The sequence below is a fragment of the Triturus cristatus genome, chromosome 1_2 (assembly GCF_964204655.1).
Source record: "Triturus cristatus chromosome 1_2, aTriCri1.1, whole genome shotgun sequence".
Classification (NCBI taxonomy): Eukaryota; Metazoa; Chordata; class Amphibia; order Caudata; family Salamandridae; genus Triturus; species Triturus cristatus.
In genome coordinates, this window is record NC_140580.1 from 515,793,150 (window position 1) to 515,815,406 (window position 22,257).

The window sequence follows — 22,257 nt, forward strand, 5'->3', positions numbered from 1 at the left end:
GACTTCATCGAGGCTGCTTACAAACATTCTGGCTCGTCTGTTAGAACATCTTCACAACTACAGAGACATGGTTCAGTCCTACCTAGACAAATGGTTCATTCATGCTCCATCCCTACAACACAGACAAGGCCTGTGATCTGCTTCAAAGGCACAGTTTTCACCATTCAAAGTCACATTTCCCCCCCTCTTAAGACTTAATCTTTCTTAGGACACGATTTCAGTCAAAGGTGGCATAAGTCTCCTTACCTGACTAAAGAGCATTGAAACGTCAATCTCGTCTCCTCAAAAATCAGATGGCTTCAGGCAGAGTCTTCAAGTTCAAGTAGGTATGCTAAGCTCAGATTTTGTTAAATTAAGGTCTGGGTATTTTTTTTCTTGAGACACCTGGAGGTGTATAAATCAGTTCTTATTTTCCTTGAAGTGAGCCTGTGTATTTGTGGTACCTTGGAGAAGATCGCAGTCTGGGCTGGGTGGTAGCCGTGGATCATTGAAGACTCTGGAATTTCAGAGACAGTTCATTCCTCAAATTAGAAGGAGTTGTTCAACATGAAGGGAGCACTCTTTCAATCTGTACTCCTTTTTGTAAGATAAGGTATTGGTGGTGACCACAAACAAGTAACAAAGCTCATGTGAATAACCAGTCAGGAGGAAGATCTCTGCCTTTGGCATCTCTAGTGTACAAGATGTTTGTATCCAGGGTGTGTAAAACGTAGTAGTAGATCAACTGAACAGGTTGTTCCCACATTCTCTCTATTTCCAGTTGACTCCAAAGATATTCCTAAGCAAACCAAGAGATTTGATATACCACAGGTACATTTTTTTGCAAGACCAAAGGGTTCTCATTTACCAAGCTTTCTTTCCAAGTTTCCTGAGAAGAGAGCTATGACAATGGATACAGTGACTGCATCATGAATTCCAGTGTTGCTTTGTGCCTTTTCTACCATTCCAGGGTATTTCCAACTTCCTGCTCTTCTGCTCAGGACATGAGTGGAAGTGATCATGATTTACTTTTCAGTTGATAGGAGAAGCTGATTTAAAATTTGTGTCTCCAAAACCTGGTTCTTAATGATAGTCATTGCCGCTATGATACTTGAGGATTTGACAGCACTTTCTGTCAGAGCCCCCTATTTGCACATTTGTGGGCGTGCTAGAAACGTAATGTTTGTGTCCGAATTTCTGAACAAAAATATTCTCTTTGTTTTAAAATCAGCAAGAGATTATTTTATTTTCCTTTTTGCACAATCGTTCCTTGGAAGAAGAACAATTGTTACATATTCTGGATGTTGTAAAAGCCCTTAGGTTCTTCATTGCTCGATCAGCAGAAACAGACTTAGTGATATTCTATTTGTGAAATTTGAGATTTTTTTTAGAAAGGCCAAAAAACGTCTTCCAGCTTAAATCACTGGATGAGAGCTATTATTTATATAGCGTGTGGAAAACAAGGAGTTTCTCTTCCAGGTCCCTTCGGGAGCAGACAACTCATGGAATGGCAGCTTGTTGGGCAGACGCAGCAGGTGCATTACTTCAGGATAGTTATACAGCTACTAAATGGTCCACTCCCACGACATTCATTTCACATAACAAATTAGATGTGGGTGATGGTAAGAGTCTAGAGTTTGGAAACAGTGTTTTAGCTACTAGAGGATCGAAATCAAATAGTTCACTTATTAGGATTCATTTTTTCTGAATAATACATTTAATTTCAGGCACTTTGCTTGAATTGCTGCGTGCCTTTTTTGGATTAAAAGTTGTCATATACTGCTTTCTTACATCCTCATGCTGTAAGTACTGAGACAAGGTAGTTTATTCGCCTGGTTACTTTGCAACAATCTTAATTTCTCCAAATACCTTTCCATGTCCATTACCTGCATATCTACCCACTCTCCCAATCTGTCACAACTTTGATCCCTAATACATGTGGCCGACAGACTGAGGAGAGAGGTGTGCAGGGTTAAGTAGACCCAAAGGGAAGAGCGAGAGAACCCATGCAGGACGGGATCAAATATTCTTTTTTCTTAAAGTCATGTAGTGCCTGGAGACCTGTGATACACCCCAAATTGCAAGTACTGGGTCAAGGAAGGGTATTTGGAGTAATCAAGATTACTGGTAAGTAATCATGCTTTTTTATGTGCTTCGGCTGTCCAGTGTCCAAAACTGAATATGGGTATTACTAGGTTTAGCTCTGGAGCATGTAAGGAACTGGATACAATTCCAAGAAGAGTGACATTAAATAAGCAACCATACATGTAAATGTTACAACCTTAAACTTCAGTGCTGCTGTTAAAATATATTATGCTGCTGGAGGTCTCCTCAGCTGCTAACAGAAAAGCTGTTTTCCAGGACTCTGTTCTTGTAATTTGGCACCAAGTAGTAATAGCACGCTATGGCTATTATCGTAACGTGCCTTATGGAAGCCAGTAGCGGCTGGTGTCAGGGCAGAGTAGGGGGCAGGGGGGACGAAGACATACTATGACGAAAACATGCTAATAATTGAAAAAATAAGAACTTACCTTCAGCCAGCTCAATTGCGACCTGCTCCTCTGCAGACAGGCTCCCAGAATACACTGCGGCCAATCCTGATACTGCTTTCATGCAGCAGGAGTACAGCATCAGGATTGGCCCGTGTACCCTCGTATTGTGCTCCAAGTGAGACTGGGAGCCTGTGCCTGCTGTCTCCAACGCAGCTCCGGTTGGAGACAGCTTTGGTGCACATGTCAGTTTGGCCGCCCTGAGACAGCTGGCCAAACCAGCATGCACACTGAAGGCAGTGCATACTACCCCCCCTCAGTACCTGTCATCCCTCTAACCCTGCCCCTAAGACTTGGCACACTTAGGAGAAAAAAAAAACAGGTTTAAAACCCGTTTTGTTATAGTTTTATTTTTCATGTTTTTGAGGGTGCTGGCAGGGGGGCTGAAGCTCCTCTGCCATAGCAAACCTTTTTGAAACTCTAGAGGCCAGCACAAACGTACTTCAAGCCCATTCTGTTTGCAAGCTGAGAGAGGCTGTAGAGAACTAATTAATTCAGTGACATCAGAACAGGGCCGGCTTTTAGCATGGGTCAGTTGAGCCTATGTCTAGGGTGCCGTCCTTCAGAGGGGCACAGGACCGGCCTGCAGCAGTTTGTCACTGATCTGGCTCTAAAGAAAGTGTGTTAACCACTGTTTCTGAAGACTGCTGGACACCGTGTCTACATTCGCCCATGATGCCTTGTTACTATTCAATTACACCGCATTGCACATCAAGCTTCTTGCTTCTTCAGGCAGGTTTCTTTGACATGAAATCAGTCTCTGAAGAGCATTGCATGAACGCAAGAGCTGCTTTAACCACTTCAGCACCTACCATAATGTACAAAGCAGACTCCACTGTCAGCACTAGCTTCAGTCACTCTTTCACACTTTAGGGCCAATTACGATGCCATATTAAACGGCGCCGACCGAGGTCGGCGCCGTTCCTACGGCATCGTAATCAGCTGTTCGGATTCATTTCTGACTGACCCATTTGGATGGATTCGGCTGGAAAGGACTCTGAACTGGATTTACGAATGGCTTCTGACAGGCTCGGAGAGACCGTCTGCCGCTCAGAAAGCCTCAAGTAATCCCAAGGGTGGCTCTTTCGGCCCGAGGGATTACAATGTCGGATTCCGACAAACTTTCTGTGCCGACCTTTCCGACACAGAAAGGCTGTGGGAAGTTGACTTTGGGGCCCCCAGCAGTGTCCCCATAAGTGCACAGCCTCCGAGAGGAGGCCCGAGGGGGCACCTATGGTGCCACCTTGTTGATCTCTACTCCCCATGGCAGTCACCACGGGGTGCAGGGATGAACTGCACCTCTTCTCTTTACAATGAGAGCATGCATTCCGGTCAGAATTCATGCTTCCATTGTAAAGAATAGGAGTGTGACCGAACAGTGTTTGGTCGCATCCCAATTGCTGGGTTGGGACCACCAACAGGAGGTCAGTTGGTCCCAGTTCCGAATCGACACTTAGGGCCCGATTTTGATGTCGGACGGACCTGTGTCCATCCGACATCAAAATCGGGCCCTATGTGTTAAAGCTTTGTGAAATACGAGTGGAGTTCTCCATGTATACAAGTGTGCTCTGATGGCGCTCATGCAATATTTTTCATATAGCAGCTCGTGTATTTTTTTGATGGTGTGATGTATCGGGGTGCAAGGAACTAACACCTGTTCTTGAACTTCTCTTTATTGTATTTTTAAGGAATGCACAAATCCTTGCTGCAATGCCAGTACCTGCACATTGAAACCGGACGCAGTGTGTGCACATGGACTCTGCTGCCAGGAATGCAAGGTAAATGTCACTTCCGGTGATGATCAATTCAGTGCTCCTCTTGATGGTGTTAAGTTATTGATGACAACAAACACAATTGTACTAAAGCAAAACACCAAAGCAGTGAAAAATTGAAGAGCTGTGATACCAAATCAAAATGAATCTGAGAATCCTTAGAGAACGTGCTGATCCTTTATTTATGTCGAAAGGGGTAAAAAGCCGACAAGCCATAACAAAATGAGTAAAAACTCTAGCAATGTTTGTTTGTAGCTGTGAATACCTTAAAGGTGATGTGAATTTGTTGTTTTGCTCAATTCTATTCAGAACATCAGACATACCTATGTTATACTTAGAAACAAGTAGGTAAGTATGGTCACTAAACAGCAGGTAAGTCTTAAGGGTTGGGAACAAATACGTGTGCACCCAACTTCCCCTTATACTGGTAACACATTAGCAGCTACTTCTCGGAGGAAAAGTCTAATAAACGCTACACAGGCAATGAAAATGTAGCAGAACATAAAACCATTAGTAGTAATAGACACTGAAACTTCTCCAGAATTGGGGTATCTTTCATAGATTCACATGCTTGAATCATTCCCCGTCGTCGGAGTGTGAGTCCCACGGTAGATAAAAATAGCAATAAATATGCATAACATAGCCATATATTAGGTAAATTAGAATCAGGAAGTAAAATAGCCAGAAGTTAATAGGAAAATAGCTTCCACTTTCATGAATCGTCCAAGTAATTATATACAGTCCAAACTACAGCCAATAAGGCGACAGCACCCTCCAGAATGTTGTCCCCAGAGGCTCAGGCTCTCAGATTTTCTACTGCACGTCGTGTGAAGGGAGTCTCCCTGACCTCTGCTCAGTACTTCTCAGGTATTCTTCAGGATTTTCTTATTTTCATGATGTCCTCTTCTAAGAAATCTCTCTTCAGAACTTGTGAGTCTTGTGGGAAGCACCGGCTGTTTACAGAAGACCCCCACAAGAAGTGCATTTATTGCCTGTATCCGGACCATCAGGTGAGGGACTGCAAGATTTGCAGGACGTTCCCTCAAAAGACTCTGAGGGACAGAGAGGGACGTCTACTTCTGTGGCTACAGAAGATTAAAGATCAGGACAACCCCTTATCTGATGTTGGCAGTGTTTCCTCTGGTCAATACTGCTTCCTCTAGGAAGAGGAGTGCTGACATGGATTTTACTTCTCCTGGGGCTAAGGTGTTGAAAACACAGCACACCTCTAAGAGTGCAGAGTTGCCTTCTACATCAAAAAAGGCTCCTCCACCTGGTAAGGGTAAAACTCTGCCCCCTTCACCCCCGAGAAAGGTGGCGAAATCTCAGGCTTCTAAATCTATTCCTAACAAGGATTTTCCTCAGAAACGGGGTTCCTCGGCGACAAGCTCGACAACGATATCTTCGTCGACGAAGCCTGCCGTCGCCACGACGACGACGTCAACTGCTACTTTCTCGTCTCCGAAGCCTCAAATGATACTGTCGTCGGCGTCTTCGCCGTCGACTCTGGTGTCCGTCTCTGTGAGACCACTCACATCCATCACTACCCTCTCCTCTGCCGTCAACGTCCCTTCGTCGACGATGAAGAAGAAGACAGTGTCGTCGACGATTGCCTCATCGTCGAGGATTGCCTCGTCGTCGAGGATTGAAGATCAGTACATGAAGATAGCTGTAGCGTCGATGAGGCAGCTGTTGACGAGGCAATCGTCGACGGTCCTCTCATCTACACCCCCCTCGTCGACGACTACCTCGTCGGCGGCTGCCTCGTCGACGGCTGCCTCGTCGACGGCTGCCTCGTCGACGCTACAACTATCTTCATGTACTGATCTTCAGGTCTGGTCTACATCTGCGACCACAGCATCCTCAAAATCTTCTGTGGTACTGTCTACACAAGTGCCACCGTCGACAGCAGCGCCTTCCTTGCTTCAAAGGCGCGGATCTTCCTTGGAGGTCCTCTCTCCGATTCACACCTCTCCTATCAGAGTGCCTCTTGCGTTGCCTGAGCAGCTGTTAGATTATACAGCAGATGAGGAAGAATCTGATGTGGACGATAGATTCTGTACTGCCAGGAGCCCTTCTGAGCTCCTCATTAAATATCAAGACGATGAGTACTGCCCAGAGACTGCTACTTCAGCTCCAGAGTCAAACTCTACGGCTCAACTGACTCTATCTCTGCTGAACAATTTGCAGTACATGTTGGACAATTACTATTGCCGGTTTCCTCCATCTGAATCGGCTTCTTCTATACCACCTACACCTGTTCCTCAATCTTCATCAGTATTGAGGTCGCCCAGACCAGTTTCTCTGGTAGCTTCCATGTGCCATCATTCTCAGGAAGCTCACACCGCGGACGATGACAGGGAGGAAGGAGAATTGGATGATAGATCCCTCCTAACGAAATGGGATGACTATCAAATACAAACCCCGTCTCCTCCTACTCCTGCTCCTCTGGACTCACCTCCAGTAGACATCGGAGGTTTTCATCTTCTAATGGAGAGAGCGGCTCAACGGTTCCTCCTTCCTATGGAAACAAAGAAGGATTATTGTTTCCTTTACGATTTTAAAGATCAACCGAGGAAACAAGTATGGACGATAGCTATTATTGATTTCATTTGGCAAGAAGAACTGAAGATCATGAAGGCTCCTGCTTCCATCCCGGAGGTCCTGCCTCGTCTCGATAAAAAGTGCAAGGCACCGGATAATTCCCCAGCATGTCTAATAGGTCAGCCTAAGGCAGATTCAGTTATCGCCCAAGCAGCACAACGCCGAGCACGGAATCCCTCCTCTCCACTGTCTGCTCCTCCCGATCAGGATGGGAGACGTCTAGACGCCATCGGGAAAAAGGTTTCGACCATGGCGGCCACTACCATCCGTGCAGCTAACTCACTGGCCATCTTAGGCCGTTACGACAGGCAGAAGTGGGCGGACATTTCTCCATACATCGAGATGTTACCTGTGCCCTCCAAGTCAGAAGCGCTCAAAATCGTCCAAGAAGGGGAACGGATCTCAGCTGAGGCTATCGATTCGGCCGTGGATGTTGCGTCTACAGGCTTTCAGCAAATGGCAGGTGCCGTAGTTCTGCGGCGACAGGGCTGGTTAAAATCCACATCATTCCGTCAGGAAGTTCAGACGAAGGTAATCGACATGCCTTTTGACCAGCATATTGACGATGCCCTGCAGGCCATTAAAAAGGATACTGAGACAGCAAGATCTCTTGGTACTCTTCAGTTTCGGAAACCGCCTTTTCGAGGCGCTAGAGGCCGTGGATCCTTCTCCAGTCGAGGAGGCTATAACCAATCAAGACAATACCAATCCTATCACAGTAATCAATGTTACTCGACTCAACAACAACAATCCTTCAGGCAACAACCATCTACATCTTATTCGCAGAACAGGAGGAAATCATCCTACCGCGGACGTGATACGTCCAAGAAGCAGTGACAACTGCCTCCTGCCACCTGCTCTACTGCCAACTCCTATAAAAGTTGGAGGAAGGATCTCCCGTTTTTACTCGACCTGGTCTGCTATAACCACAGACAAATGGGTTTTGGACATTGTGGCCAGAGGCCATGTTCTGGAGTTTGTCAAACTTCCTCCGAATTCTCCTCCCAAGGGCCCGCCTCCAGCTCATATTACAGAGCTTTTTTCCCAAATAAATTTGATGTTACGGAAGGGAGCGATCGAAATTGTTCCAAGATTACAAAGAGGAACCGGTTTCTATTCCAGATTTGTTCTGATCAAAAAGAAATTGGGAAAATGGCGCCCCATTCTAGATCTTCGGTCCCCAAACAAATATCTAAAGAAACAATCCTTCCGGATGTTGACTCTTCAAGAAATCCTTCAACTTCTCACTGTGGGGGATCACATGACCACCCTCGACCTCCAGGACGCTTACTTTCATGTCCCAATTTTACCCAGACACAGAAAGTTGTTGAGGTTCAGAGTGGCTGGCAGGGACTTTCAGTTCAAGGTCCTTCCCTTCAGACTACGTTCCGCGCCCCGTGTCTTCACCAAGGTCTTAGCGCCGGTGGCTGCACACCTTCGACTGTAAGGGATTCAGATTTTTCAGTATTTAGACGACTGCCTTATCAAGGCAAATTCTTTCTCACCCGCAAACGCCCATACTCAGAGATGTCTGTCTCTTTTCCACTCTCTGGGTCTGTCCATCAATCTAGACAAGTCTCAACTCATTCCATCGCAAATGAGAACGTTCTTAGGAGCCACCATAGACACTCTGCGGACCAAAGCCTTTGTCTCAGACGAAAGACAACACAAGCTTTGCAAGCTTGCCCAACTACTGCGATCAAGAAGGTGCGTTTCTGTCTGACAGTTCAAGTCACTTCTGGGGATGCTCTCATCCTGCATTGCCCTGATCCCCAACTGTCGTCTCAAGATGAGACCACTACAAGAGGAGCTCAACAAACAATGGTTACAGGTTTCAGGGTCTTTCGACGATCTCATCCGCATCACTCCTCAGATTCTGGAAGCGCTAATTTGGTGGACTCACAGCAGGCCTCTCATTCCTGGTGGAAGCTCCAAATTTTGTCATCACCACGGACGCCTCCCTCGAAGGGTGGGGAGCGCACCTTCAAGGGCTCACAGTCAGTGGGAGATGGAATGCTCAACAAAGGACTTGGCATATCAACCTGTTAGAGTTGCTAGCGATCTTCCTGGCTCTAAAATCTTTTCGCGCCATCATTCTCGGAGCATCAGTGTTGATCCGGACGCACAACACAACAAGTATGCACTATCTAAACAAACAAGGAGGGAAGAAATCCACTTTGCTGACACAGCAAGCACAGCAAATTTGGGATTGGGCGATCCGACATCAAATAACTCTGGCTGCAGTCCATGTCCCGGGAGTCTCCAACATCCTCGCAGACGCCCTCAGCAGGTCGACAACGTCCAACCACGAGTGGGAGCTCCATCAACTAACGTTGGAATGTATTTTTCAGAAGTGGGATCGACTTGATCTGGACTTGTTCGCGACCAGTCTGAACCGCAAACGCCCATCCTATGCAAGTTGGCTTCCCCAACAAGGCTCATGTGCGAATGCGTTTTTGATGAACTGGTCGCAGATCTATGCCTACGCTTTTCCACCGATACCGTTGGTTCCCAGAGTTCTCCGGAAAATGAAGAAAGAGCCTTGTCGCCTGCTCCTCATAGCTCCCAGGTGGCCTCGCCAGTTCTGGTTCACCGAACTCCTCCTCCTATCCGAAGGCGATCCCATTCAGTTGCAACCAATACTGAATCTCTTATCCATTCACAAAGGGCAGATCTGCCATCCGGATCCTGCATCCCTGCGCTTAGCGGCCTGGCGCCTGAACACCTTGAATTTGCTTACTTAGACATTCCTTCAGAATGTAGGGATGTCTTAGCTAATGCTAGAGCGCCCTCCACAGTAAAAACCTACATGCTCAGATGGAAGCGTTTTTGCCTCTGGTGTCAAGCCGCCAACATACACCCAGTACATTCGAAACCAGAACAACTATTGCCTTTCCTTTTACATTTGGCAAAGTCAGGCCTTTCCCATTCTACTCTTAAAGCATTCTTAGCAGCTATCTCAAGATTCCGACAAGATGTTACACATTCTCTTTACTCCTCTCGGATAATGCAAAAATTCTTCAAAGAATTGTTTCGTATGTTTCCTCCCATCCGCCTCCACCCTGGCATCTTAACATTGTTCTGTCACAACTCATGCGGCACCCCTTTGAACCTATTCATAGAGCTGATTTGAAGTTTGTGTCGTGGAAGATGTCTCTGCTGTTGGCTCTCACATCAGCCAGGTGGGTCAGTGACATTCAAGCCTTCACTATTAAACAGCCTTTTCTTCAATTCACCAGGGACTCGGTAGTGCTCCGCACTAACCCCATTTTTGTGCCTAAGGTGCCTTCTAATTTCCACCTCAATGAACCAGTTATTTTAAAGACTTTCTTTCCTGATCCTCATTCACCTGCGGAAAGGGATTTACATACCCTTGATGTCAAAAGATGTCTAAAATTTTACTTGCAAAGGACATCCTCAATACGTAAATCTGATCAGCTTTTCATTGCATATGGAAAAATGCGCAAAGGGCACCCAATAACCAAATAGACCATAGCTCATTGGATCTCTGCTGCAATCTCTTTCTGTCATCAGCAAGCGGTTAGACCGCTGCAGACAACTCCAAGAGCACATTCTACAAGAGCAATCTCTTCCTCTACTGCTCTCTTTGCTGGTGTGCCTCTTCATCAAATCTGCAGAGCTGCAACATGGTCCAACAGGCACACCTTTACCAAGCACTACTGTCTAGAAGCTGCCAGCAATGCAGGCACGTCTGTGGGACAAGCGGTTCTCCGTAGTCTTTTTAAATAAGGTGAGCCTCTGTTCTTCCCTCCTCCTATTTGATGCATTCTTATGTACATATCTTTTGTGAATATATATTTATATGTTGATGCAGATATACATATGTGTATTTTATCTGGTGTGATATGTATTTGTATATATAGATATGTGTGTATATATATATATATATATATATATATATATATATATATATATATATATATATATATGTGTATATATTATCTACTGGCGGTCGCCAGTAGATAGTTATAGTTACAACCTAGTTTCCATAGGAAATCTCAAAATTCTATTTTGAATAACTTTGGCGCCGGTTGACGAATCCTCGCAAAATTTTCAAAACTAATGGATCGCTCCGCTCAGCTCCTACCCTGAAAGTCTCGGGGTGATTCGTCAAGCGGGGGCCGAGAAAAAAGGGGGGTCCCAAAACGCGTTTTCCCCATGTTATTTTCCATAGGACCTTTAGACACAGCTACAGCCCGAACGGCTGAACAGAATTACGTGAAATTTGGCAGAGAGGTAGCCTTAAGGTCAAGGAAGTGCCTTTTGAAGGTCTGGTGTAAATCTGTTCAGTATTTCCTGAGAAAATAGCATTTAAAAGCATATCAATATCTATACGCGCGCACCGTGCGCGCACCCTGCCGTGCGCGAGCGCAATTCTGATTGGTTGTTAGATGTTGGTAAACATTTGAATCGGTCGAAACCAGGAAGTGTCAGCCGCCATTTTGTCTCTCGCAGTCTGAGGGGGTTGAAAAAAAGTTGGAGAACGTGAAAAGGGGGCAGAGTGGACAGTTCCTGACCCCCTAGCCTTGGTCAGGGGGTCACAGAAGGACCCCCAAGGGAGAAAAAAACAATTTTTTTTTATTTTTAAATTGCGAGGTGCGCGCTCCCTGCGCGGATGGCACGCACTGCGAACCGTGGGTGCTCGGTGCGCGAAGCGCACCGAGCGCACGGTTCGCGAAGCGCACCATGCGCGCAGGCTGCGCGCACCTCGCGATTTAAAAAAATAATAATAATACACGCTGCGCGCACGGTGAAAAACCTGAAAAAAAAATTAAGAAATACATAACTTAGCATTTAAAAAACCGTACAAATTCACTGAAAAAACCATAGGTTTCACACACGTTATAGTTACGAATTAGCATTTAAAAAACCTTGCAAATTCACTTAAAAAACCATAGGTTTCACACATGTTATAGTTAGCTGGACATTTCACTCGTAAAAAACCAATGAAATTCCCCCGTTATAGTTACTGCGGGCAACTATAACTCACGCGACCGCAATCCTCTGCTGATGACGTCAGATATTACATCACTGATGACATATGTGTCTTTCTGAAAAATAAATATTTGTAATATATGTATAGCTAAAGAATAATGGAAGAAGACATGGGTAAATAAGTGTCTAAATACAGTGATGTAATATCTGACGTCATCAGCAGAGGATTGCGGTCGCATGAGTTATAGTTGCCTGCAGTAACTATAACGGGGGAATTTCATTGGTTTTTTACGAGTGAAATGTCCAGCTAACTATAACATGTGTGAAACCTATGGTTTTTTGAGTGAATACATATATATATATATATATTTCTTATATGATCTCACAAGCATCATTTTGGAATTACTGCTTTCTACTCTGATTCAAGCATGTGAATCTATGAAAGATACCCCAATACTGGAGAAGAACAAAAGTTACTTACCTGTAAACTGTGGTTCTCCAGTATTGGTATCTTTCATAGATTCACATGCGACCCACCCACCTCCCCTCAGAGGCTCTCTAGACTCGTTTACTCTTATATCACACTTGTGCTGGAAAATCTGAGAGCCTGAGCCTCTGGGGAGAACATTCTGGAGGGTGCTGTCGCCTGATTGGCTGTAGCTTGGACTGTATATAATGACTTGGACGAGTCATGAAAGTGGAAGATTTTTTCCTATTAACTTCTGGCTATTTTACTTCCTGGTTCTAATTTACCTATGATATGGCTATGTTATGCATATTTATTGCTATTTTTATGTACCGTGGGACTCCCACTCCGACGACGGGGAATGATTCAAGCATGTGAATCTATGAAAGATACTAATACTGGAGAACCACAGTTTACAGGTAAGTAACTTTTATTCATATCCACCGCCATGGTGTAACTATTCTCTGACATGATAGGCCATAGGTATGTGCAGATCATTACTAACAGTTGTAGTGAGGAAGCAGAAAAAGTCATGCTAATGTTTCAAGGCAGGACATGAAATGCCTTGTGAAATAGGCAGAGGGTGGATTTCAGAATGGAGTGGAATAAAAAGGCATAGGCGCCTGAGAGAGCGAGAGAGACTGCAGAGGACAGTGGTGTGAAGAGAAAAGCGAGAGTGACTGGGGTACTTCGAAGACCACTACCTTTTCCAGAAACCCTTAGTAATGGTCAATTCACAGTCCCATATGTTCAAAACGGATACATTTTCAACCCTAATTAATCACACTTAAACCATTGTTGTTACCCATTTTACTATCAAGCACTGGCAAAAACAATAGGCCTGGCATATTTTAGGCATATGTCTGTTGTGTTATATGTATGGTTGCAAGAACAGAAACCTTACCCAAATACTGGACAGGTGGCACACTGCGTGAAGCCCAGGATTGCACTTTACCTGTTTTAAGCTACAGCATGTATTACACAGCCACGCCTCTTTGAAAAGAATTCTAGTTAAGCTTCTTTGGCCACGCCCATTTAAGCGACTCCCCCCCACCTTTCTCATCCCAATTAAAGCACTGGATCACGTTAACATTTCAGGATTATGTTTGCTTGAAAACGTTATTTTAATAAAATTGCATTATACTAATTCTATAAGAGAATATCACAAAGTTTGTATAAAGTTTAAAAAAAGTAATTGTAACTTTGGAATAATGCTTGACGGCTTAACTTTTATCCTCTAAAAGCGGCATACATAATAGAATGAGTGGCTCTTACTGCTATATAGAAATAGCCATTGCAATCTCTGGTCTTAACACCATGTCTGTGCCAAGAGTACAAGTTGTATGGCTATGCTCAAAAGACTTCAGATTTCAAATATAGATTCAATTCTCAAGGTCTATGAATAATGCTCTGAGAGGAATGAAAAACGCTCTAACTGATGGACTTTACCATTGATGAAACACTCGGTAGTTTGATCTTATTTTCAATGATGTCATTATTTTATCTTTGAATATTGTAGTTTCTGATGGCAGAGACTGAGGCAGGCAGTTGAGTTGTTTATCTTGTCAATGGTGTTTGTGCGAGTGAGGCTGTATGATGAAACAGGAGTTCGGATCTCACTCTCAGTAACCTGAGGCCACATCGACCTGAACTTTAGATAATACTTATGTTAAGGTGTAACCAGGGGTTGTTTATTTATTTACAAGTTTAATCCATAATATAGAGTCAGGTGCCTCCATGTTAAATAGACAAACGTAAACAGGGCCGGCCTGGCTACCGGGCGTTTTGGCATGCTGCCGATCTGGGGGCTGATTTCATTGATGGGGACCTGCGTGTGCTGAACGAAATTCGTTTTGCTTTGTTGTTTTGAAGCACACGCAGGTCTTCATCAACGAAATTAGCCCCCACTGCAGTGACATCATCCCCCAGATCGGCAGCATGCCAAAACGCCAGATAGCCAGTCCGGCCCTGAACGTAAAGCATAGACTCTAATTCTGACAATGAGCAAAATATGTCACGGCTTCTGTGTCATGGCTTCTGTGTCTTACTCATAGTAAATTGACCTTTGTCCCTTTGAAAAGCGTTGTTATAATTTTAGTGCCGGTTATAGGATTTTTGGGGCTCTAGACCTAAAGGGAATGTGCGAGGCCCCTCTAAATTGCATAACTGACATATTCAGGCTCCAGAAGCTGCTTTGTTCAGACTTCTCCAGGGCCACAGCTCCTCCTCTCAGCCACCTACAAGCACCTCTTTTACAGTCCATTTTGGGCTGAAGGTGTGAGAATTGCTTGGGGGCTGAGTTTAACCCGAGGGCGCTAAAGTGCTGACAATGGGCGTCCCGCAGTGTCTCTGAATGGGTAGCTGGGCAGGAGGCTTAATTGCAGGACAAACCTGCAAAATGCGTCTCCTTCCAACTGAGTCACCATCACTAAGAGACCCAGGGAGGGCCCCCTCCCCTCCCTCTCATGGGCCCAGTTGCAAAGAGACGCGTTTCTTTCAATTGAATCAGCAGGAGTACAAGAGGGTTGGTGGTGTGTTGAACTGGTGCCGGCCATGCTGGTGGGCTGAGTGCGAGGCCCTGGGCAGCTGCCCACACTTCCCATGCCTAGCGCCAGCCCTGTATAATTTCATAACATTTTAAATACATACCTATTTGACAAGGAAGATCTACAACTCTACTTGCCACGCTTGCCATTTACCATTTTTGTGGTGTAAACACATACGCTTTTTTGATTGTGTGCCATTGCCACTCCAGTACTCCCTGTACCCGATGCATGTATGATTCAGCTCAGTCACTGGTTAAGTGAACACGTGGCAGAAATAATACATGATTCTATGCACTGCCATGACGATTTCTGAATGCCACGCAAGAACCCCAGCATGAGAATCCCTTACATGTGGGCTGCATATTAGTAGGTGTTTTGCTGTAATCTATGTTCCAATGTCATTTGATATGCGTTCCAACGTTATTTTCATGATTTAACCAATGTAAATGCCACACTTGTTATAATTAGTTAATAGGTATAAAGCAACTCTTTGGGTTTTTCTTTTAATCAATTTTATTTTCCTCAAAACTGTCTAACGGAGTCACATTCTCCTTCACTGTAGCACCACCCTCAACATAACAATAACATCAGCAGCCCTAGCTGGCTCTGATCATTCCGCACAAAGCACACACACATGCACATGATCCAGATAAACAGGTCAAATTTGGTAAAATGTGCTTCCAATCAGTACAAAAAACAAATACTGATTCGAACCCCGCTCAGATGAAATTAAACTTGAGACACCTTGCAGCCTGCTAAACACGTATTCCTATGAAATCACCTGTATTATTAATATTATTGGGGTTCTATTACTGAGGACTTTTTTCAGGGGCCTCTAACCAAGGCCAACCATAAATAATATACAACAAATGTTTCCAGAAAATGTAGATGTCAAAAAGAGATTTAGCAACACATGCTTTATAGACCCAACAAAAGAAGTGGCACAGACAAATGGAAGTTCTAGCCTTCACCAGTGCCATATGAGTCTTCCATCCTGTCAATGCATATGGCTCCTGGTTTTCTGTATGCTGCACTGCACCTGGGTGAGCGGATGAGGACATACTGCTTCGTGCACAAACGAAGGGGCATATCCGCAACAACCGGCGATAATTATCGCTAAGCGCACTTAGCGCTAGGATAATTATCGCCGGCTATCGCTGGATTCTATCGCGGAGATAGCGTGCTATCAGCAACGCATATCTCCAAAGCGATAAAAGTCCAAGCGTTAGCGACAAAACAGTGCAATTATCGCTGGAAGACCGGCGATAATCGCACTGCGACAGGCGATACCTTGCTGATAGGGCAGGATGGACTTAGCCATGTAATACACCTCCCATTGGATTACATGGCTAAATCAGATTAAAAGCAGGCATACAGAAACCTGCGTTAAGCGCGGTTAGCGCTTCTTTTATTATCGCTAAGCAAGTTAGCGATTTCCTTGTAAATTGGAGAAATGTCGTTTAGCGACATTCTCCACGTAAGTTTGGCAAGGTACGCCCACTTTGCATCTCATTAGAGATGCAAAGCTGGGTGTTAAGGGAAAGGGCGCTAAGGCAAGGATTCACGCGATAGCGTGACCTTGCTGATAAGGCGATAAAATTATCGCCGCTATTCAGCTGAAAATGGACACAAATGCGGCGATAATTTTACTACGCCGCCTTGATGATATGCCCCTTAGAGACTTTACCAGCAGGTTTTGCTGTGCGATGTTGTAAAAGGAACTGCAAAACCACCAGGGAGGAGGAGGAAGCGAAGCAGATCAACAGACTGAGTAGGAGCGCCTTTCTCCATCTTATATAGTCCTGTTGGGGTGGATAATTGAATTCAGACCGCCCAGCTTGTTCTACCTAGAATGGCTCATCTAAAGTTTGTATCTATGTTATTGCTTGTGGATTACGCTGTCCAGACAACTGAATCCAATAAATCGCGATTGAACATTTTATTCAGTATTATGGGTCTTCGTTATCCTGATGTAAGTCAGAGTTTAATTTGTATAAAACATAGCCAAATTAAAGTTGAAGAAAATTAAATGGAACTATTTCATAGGAACCTGGTATTAAATACCAGGTGAGAGGCAAAGCAATAAGTCACAATTTCACGAAATTCCTAAAACACAATGAATGTTATACAGTGGTATATGTTTTAGAAAGAAATAGGGAAAATGGTACTTGGGCTTAAAGAATATGCCATTATTTGATACTTTCTGTCTATTGTGACCCACAAGGAAAGAGGAAAAGAGGAGGATAGAAAGAAATCAATAAAAAAAAGAAAAGACAAATGGGGAAGGGGAGTGAAATGAAGAGCTATGGGAAGAGGAAATTAGATTGGCAGGTGAAGGTTAAAAGACATTTGGATTATACTTATATACATAATGATAAACAGGAGAGAGATTTGAAAAACGACATTGAATGGGAGCAGGTCATAAAAAGAGAGTAGTGAGGTACGTTGTACAAAAAGGGGGCGAGGCATTGAGGAGGGGTGGTAACACAATAAGGCAAGGTACGGGGCACGTGGAGGACAGGAGATCAGTGGATTCTCCCTGATAAAAAAAAAAAAGAAAGATTTTAAAAAAGAGGAACAAGTCCCTGCAAAACATTTTAATCAGAAGGTGCATTAAATGAGATATGACAAATCTGGCCTGAAAATGCAAAATGAAATTTCCATCAGGTTGGATGCTTCAGATCTGTGTTGTCAGGTGGAGCATTTACTTAGCTGACATTCATCAGCATAACATACAACCCAGAAATGCAGCTCTCCTGCTGTCATATTGTGAACATAAATGTCAATTAAACTGTGCTGGTAATGGTTATGTTGGATGAACATCCATCCGCAATAAAGTATGGGGTTACCCTGTGTTCATCAGAGCCTGGGTTAAACACAGTACATACGTAAAGGTTCTGTCAGGTCAATTGACAGAAAATGTTGTCAATTGGGGAAATCTAGCAGGTAGATCCTCCCTCTAAGTCCAAAAATGTATCAGCAAATCTAATATACACATAGACAAAAAATGTAATTTAGCAAAGGTATATTGTCTTAGCAAAAGTCATTCCAAAACAATTGTTCAAACGTTTAGAATAAAGGAAGAGGTGCTCCATTTGAGGTGAATATGAAGTCCTCGTGCAAAGAAAAGTGTTTGTTCTATTTACAATCAGTCATGTGTAATTGTTTAAATATTTTACAATAAACTGTCCATTTCATGATGTTAGGCTTAGCATCCTTGGTGTGGTTTCCCCTGAACTTTTGCCTCAAGCTCCTGTATTTTTTATGCTATGCTAGATTTCGTTTTTGCTGCATTTGATGCTTTGGGCACTTTGCCACTGATGATCAGTGTCAAAGTACAAGTGCCCCCTGTGTAAATTGTTGTTCTGATTGCTTATCCCTGATTGGCATATTTGATTACTGGTAAGTCCCTAGTAAAGTCCACTGAGTGTGCCAGGGCCTCTAACTCAAATGCTACAGGTGGACCTGCAGCACTGATTGTGGCAACCAGGGAGCCAGCCTCGACCTTGGCACAAATGCCTCACCTCCACAACGCCATGCATCGTCCATAGACTTCATTTCCCAAGGTACTGTTGTTTGGGGGTCCATGTGACTCGATGCCACGCACCTCGCAGTCGGCGCCATAATTTAGATATATGCCTGTCACGATGTCTTAATACCCCCAGTTGGAGCTATTTGGTTTCTACAAGTTATATGTTTGCATTAACTGCTCTAAAGTCATAATTAGATCCATATATGTTGGATTTTTGTCATTTTAGTCTTGTTGGGATACAGATACTTTATTTTTCTAAATTGGTGAGGTGTCCATTTGTAGGGTTTTCACTGTGTTACTGGGTGTTTTGAGTACAAAAACTTTACACATTGCCTTTGGGATTACCCTGTCTGCTCGTGCCAAGCTACCAAGGGGGTGAGCAGGGGTTATCTAAAGTGTGTATCCCCCTTACCTTGACTAGAAGCAAGGGTCCCTACTTGGACAAAGGTACATACCTCTGCCAACTAGAGACCCCCATTTCTAACATTGGTGGTCAGTGGTGAGGATTGAACTTGTATTTGTACTTGACCCACAGTGACTGGTGGACATCACTAGTGTAGAGCAGACCACTAAGCAACCACATACTGTGTTTTTGGTTCTATTTTTGATCTGACCCACCATGTCTCTAAATGGTAAACCAGCAAGTGAGGTTGCAGAATTGGAGTCCAATATTGGCATGTTGCATACATACAAAGTGGATCAATTTGTACAATTTAGCAAAAGCTGTGGATGCCCCATAAAGAGAGCCTTTAGGAAAGAGGAGCTGCAGAAGGCCTTGAGTGCCTGGTGGGAGGAAAGGGAAGCAGGGGAGACAGGAGATGCAGTGTTGGAACTTGATTTGCGAGAAGGGGTCTTTAGGTCCCAGGAGTTGCCTGTAGGAAGAGCAGCTTCTGTGGTTGACAGTAGTGTGTCTTCCAGAAATTTGTCTTCAGAGGAAATGGAGGAAAGGCAGAGGGTCAGAAATCATGAATTGGAGGTTATGAAGCTACAGATGAAGAATCTAGAGATTGAGGCAGAGAAAGCTCATGCCTTGGAAGAAAAGAAGTTACTTTTGGCACATGAGCCGAGACTGAGGGAGCTGGACATTAAGGCCAAGCAGGCAGAGTCCAGCTCAAATGGTGGCAGCGTACAGCCAGTGCAGTCTACATTGCTAAAGAACAATTTACACAAAAGTAGCATGCAGTTCATAGATGCTTCAACAGCTCAATGCTGTCCATTTTCAATGTCACATACAAATAAAGTTTTCAGGGAGTCTCATATTGTAGTCTCAATTCTTTGTTTATTCCGTAGTCCATTAATTCATCCAGCAAATATCAATCAATACAATCCAGGCAACGTGTTTCGTCTTCAGTGGACATCATCAGGGCTCTGGAATTTCAGATGATCACAAGTCCTGTTGCATCCATAAGACCGTGAAAATTAAGTCATACATGACAGTGCTCATCTGCACCCCGCCATGTCTCCTTCTGAATCGTATCCTGGCTCTGCTGTTTGGCCTGTTCCCGCCATAATGGCGAGGGACATCAGGGCTCAGGAATTTCAGACGATCACAAGTGAAAATTAAGTCATACGTGACGGTGCTCATCTGCACCCCACCGTGTCTCCTTCTCAATTGTATCCTGGCTCTGCTGTTCCACCTGTTCCTGCCATAATTGTGAGGTGACGGAGAATTTAAGGTGCTTTGTGGCTTCTAAGACTTATTTTGATGTATATAATACATAATGGCGGGAACAGGCGGAACGGCAGAGCCAAGATACGATTGAGAAGGAGACACAGCAGGGTGCAGATGAGCTTAATTTTCACTTGTAATCATCTGAAATTCCTGAGCCCTGATGATGTCTACTGAGGACGAAACGCGTTGGCTGGATTGTATTGATTTTTGCTGAATGAATTAATGGTCTACGGAATAAACAAAAAATTGAGAACACAATATGAGACTCCCTGAAAACTTTATTTGTATGTGACATAGAAACTGGACAGCATTGAGCTTTTGAAGCATCTATGAACTGTAAGCTCCTTTTGTGTACATTGTAGTTTGGATATAAGTGGCCTAGGGCAGTGGGACCACAGAGAGTAGAGCATGACAATATTGATTTGCAAAATTTCCCTAATTTCACACCAGTGCGCACTCCTTTTGCTGCCTTCACCGCTACAGATTTGTATCATTACATTGCTAAAGATCTAGTGCAGAATTACCAGAAGGGGGAGTATATTTATGTTTGGTTTGCATCTTATGAGGCAGCACTCCACATGAATGAGGTCCCAGAGAAACATTGGGGGGCGGGTCTGTGAAAACACTTTGAGGCCAATGGGAAGAACACCCTGACACCTTTGGAGGAGGAGGGTACTCTCACTTATCCCAATATGAAGGAGGCTTTCTGCCTCATGTATGTGCTCACACCTGAGCAGTACAGGGAGAAATTCAGATCTTTTAAAAAGCTTAAGTCTAACACTTGGGTGCAATTTGTGAATTTGTTTTGCAGAGTACTGGATGGTTGGATAAAAGGCAGCAATGTAACTGACTACAAAGGGATGTATGATTTAATTGGCTGGGAGCACCTGTCTAGTCTTTGTGTTCCAGAGCTGCGCCAGCATCTGATGGATAGTAAACAGATAGTAAGCTGACTGACACCCGGAAGCTTGCTCAGTAGGCGGGCCGCTGGACAAGGACCAGGGTCCACAAGGGGTATGTGGAAAACCCAGCCAAGGATGGGACAAGAGTAACCAAAAGGAGTTCTCTAAAGGGCCCCAAAATAGTTCCCAGGGTGAAGATTCCCAGCCACCCAGTGGTAGGAAGCCATGGCCCCCTAGAGGTAAGCCAGGTGACAAGGGTACCTGCAGGTGTTATGCGTGAGGTCAGGAGGATCACATGAAGGGGGATCCCAGATGTCCCAAGCCCACACCGGTACCCACTGGTGCACTGTCACCGGGGTTAGTTAGTGTAGTGCTGGGGGAGGAGTAAGTTCCTAGTGATAGGGGAGCCAGCTGTGAGGACCATTATCTCACTAGGAGATAGAGAGATGGTCCAGGAAAACTGCCTGCCGGATAACACTAAGAAGTACCTGCAGTGGGTGACCATCAATGGGAGGAGGATGGAAGCTCTGAGAGACACTGGACCCAGTGTGACATCTGTGAGGTGTCAGTGGGTTTCTGAAGAGCAGGTAATCCCCAATGTACTTCACCCTGCAGTTCTTGTAGACAGTTCTGAGTGCTTGTGTAAGGTGGCGCAGGTTCCCTTTGAGTGTGGGGGGGTCTCAGGTCACTTGAAGGTCATTGTGAGGCCATCCATGCCTGTTGACTGTATGTTTGGCAATTACCTGGATAAGTTCCCCTTGGAAGGAGGTGGAACTCAGGGCATATTTGGAAATGCTGGGTCGGCCTGAGTGGGCATGTGTGACCACTTGGCCAATGGCAGCCAGTAGGCAGTCACGGCCCGTGCAAGTAAGAGCGGTGGGGCCAGGTGGGGAGATTTCGACAGATGACGACAAGGGTAAATTAAATAAGTAAATACATTTCCCTTGTCATCTGTCCAAATCCCCCCACATGGCTGCAGCCCTCTTACCTGCATGGGCCACGACTGCCAGTAGGGATAATCAAGGCAACCTGGAGCATGAAACAGTTGCCCACGTGCCTGCCAGAAAGAGGAGGGGCAGGGGGGAAGTGAAACCTGCCCCAGACGTTCCACGGTCCAGGAGGAGGCAGACCTTGAGGGGGATGCCCCAAACCTACAGGGTGGCAAGTGGCCAAACTGGAGAAGACCCATTGGTAGGAGGAAGGGTGTCCCACCAGGAAGGAGTTCAGCAGCGTGCAGATGGAGTGCCCTACTCTTGTTGGTTTACGGCAACAGACTACA

The 22,257-nt window shown here is 44.7% G+C and overlaps 1 protein-coding gene across 1 annotated transcript in view; it reads left to right on the forward strand.

The window, feature by feature from the left end:
• Positions 1-22,257, forward strand: part of ADAM12 (ADAM metallopeptidase domain 12) — a 2,563,649-nt gene that overhangs the window by 1,973,967 nt on the left and 567,425 nt on the right. Inside the window, exon 13 of the mRNA XM_085606237.1 lies at positions 4,217-4,306. Coding sequence (XP_085462363.1) covers positions 4,217-4,306 — 90 coding nt within the window. The remainder of the gene's footprint in view (positions 1-4,216; positions 4,307-22,257) is intronic.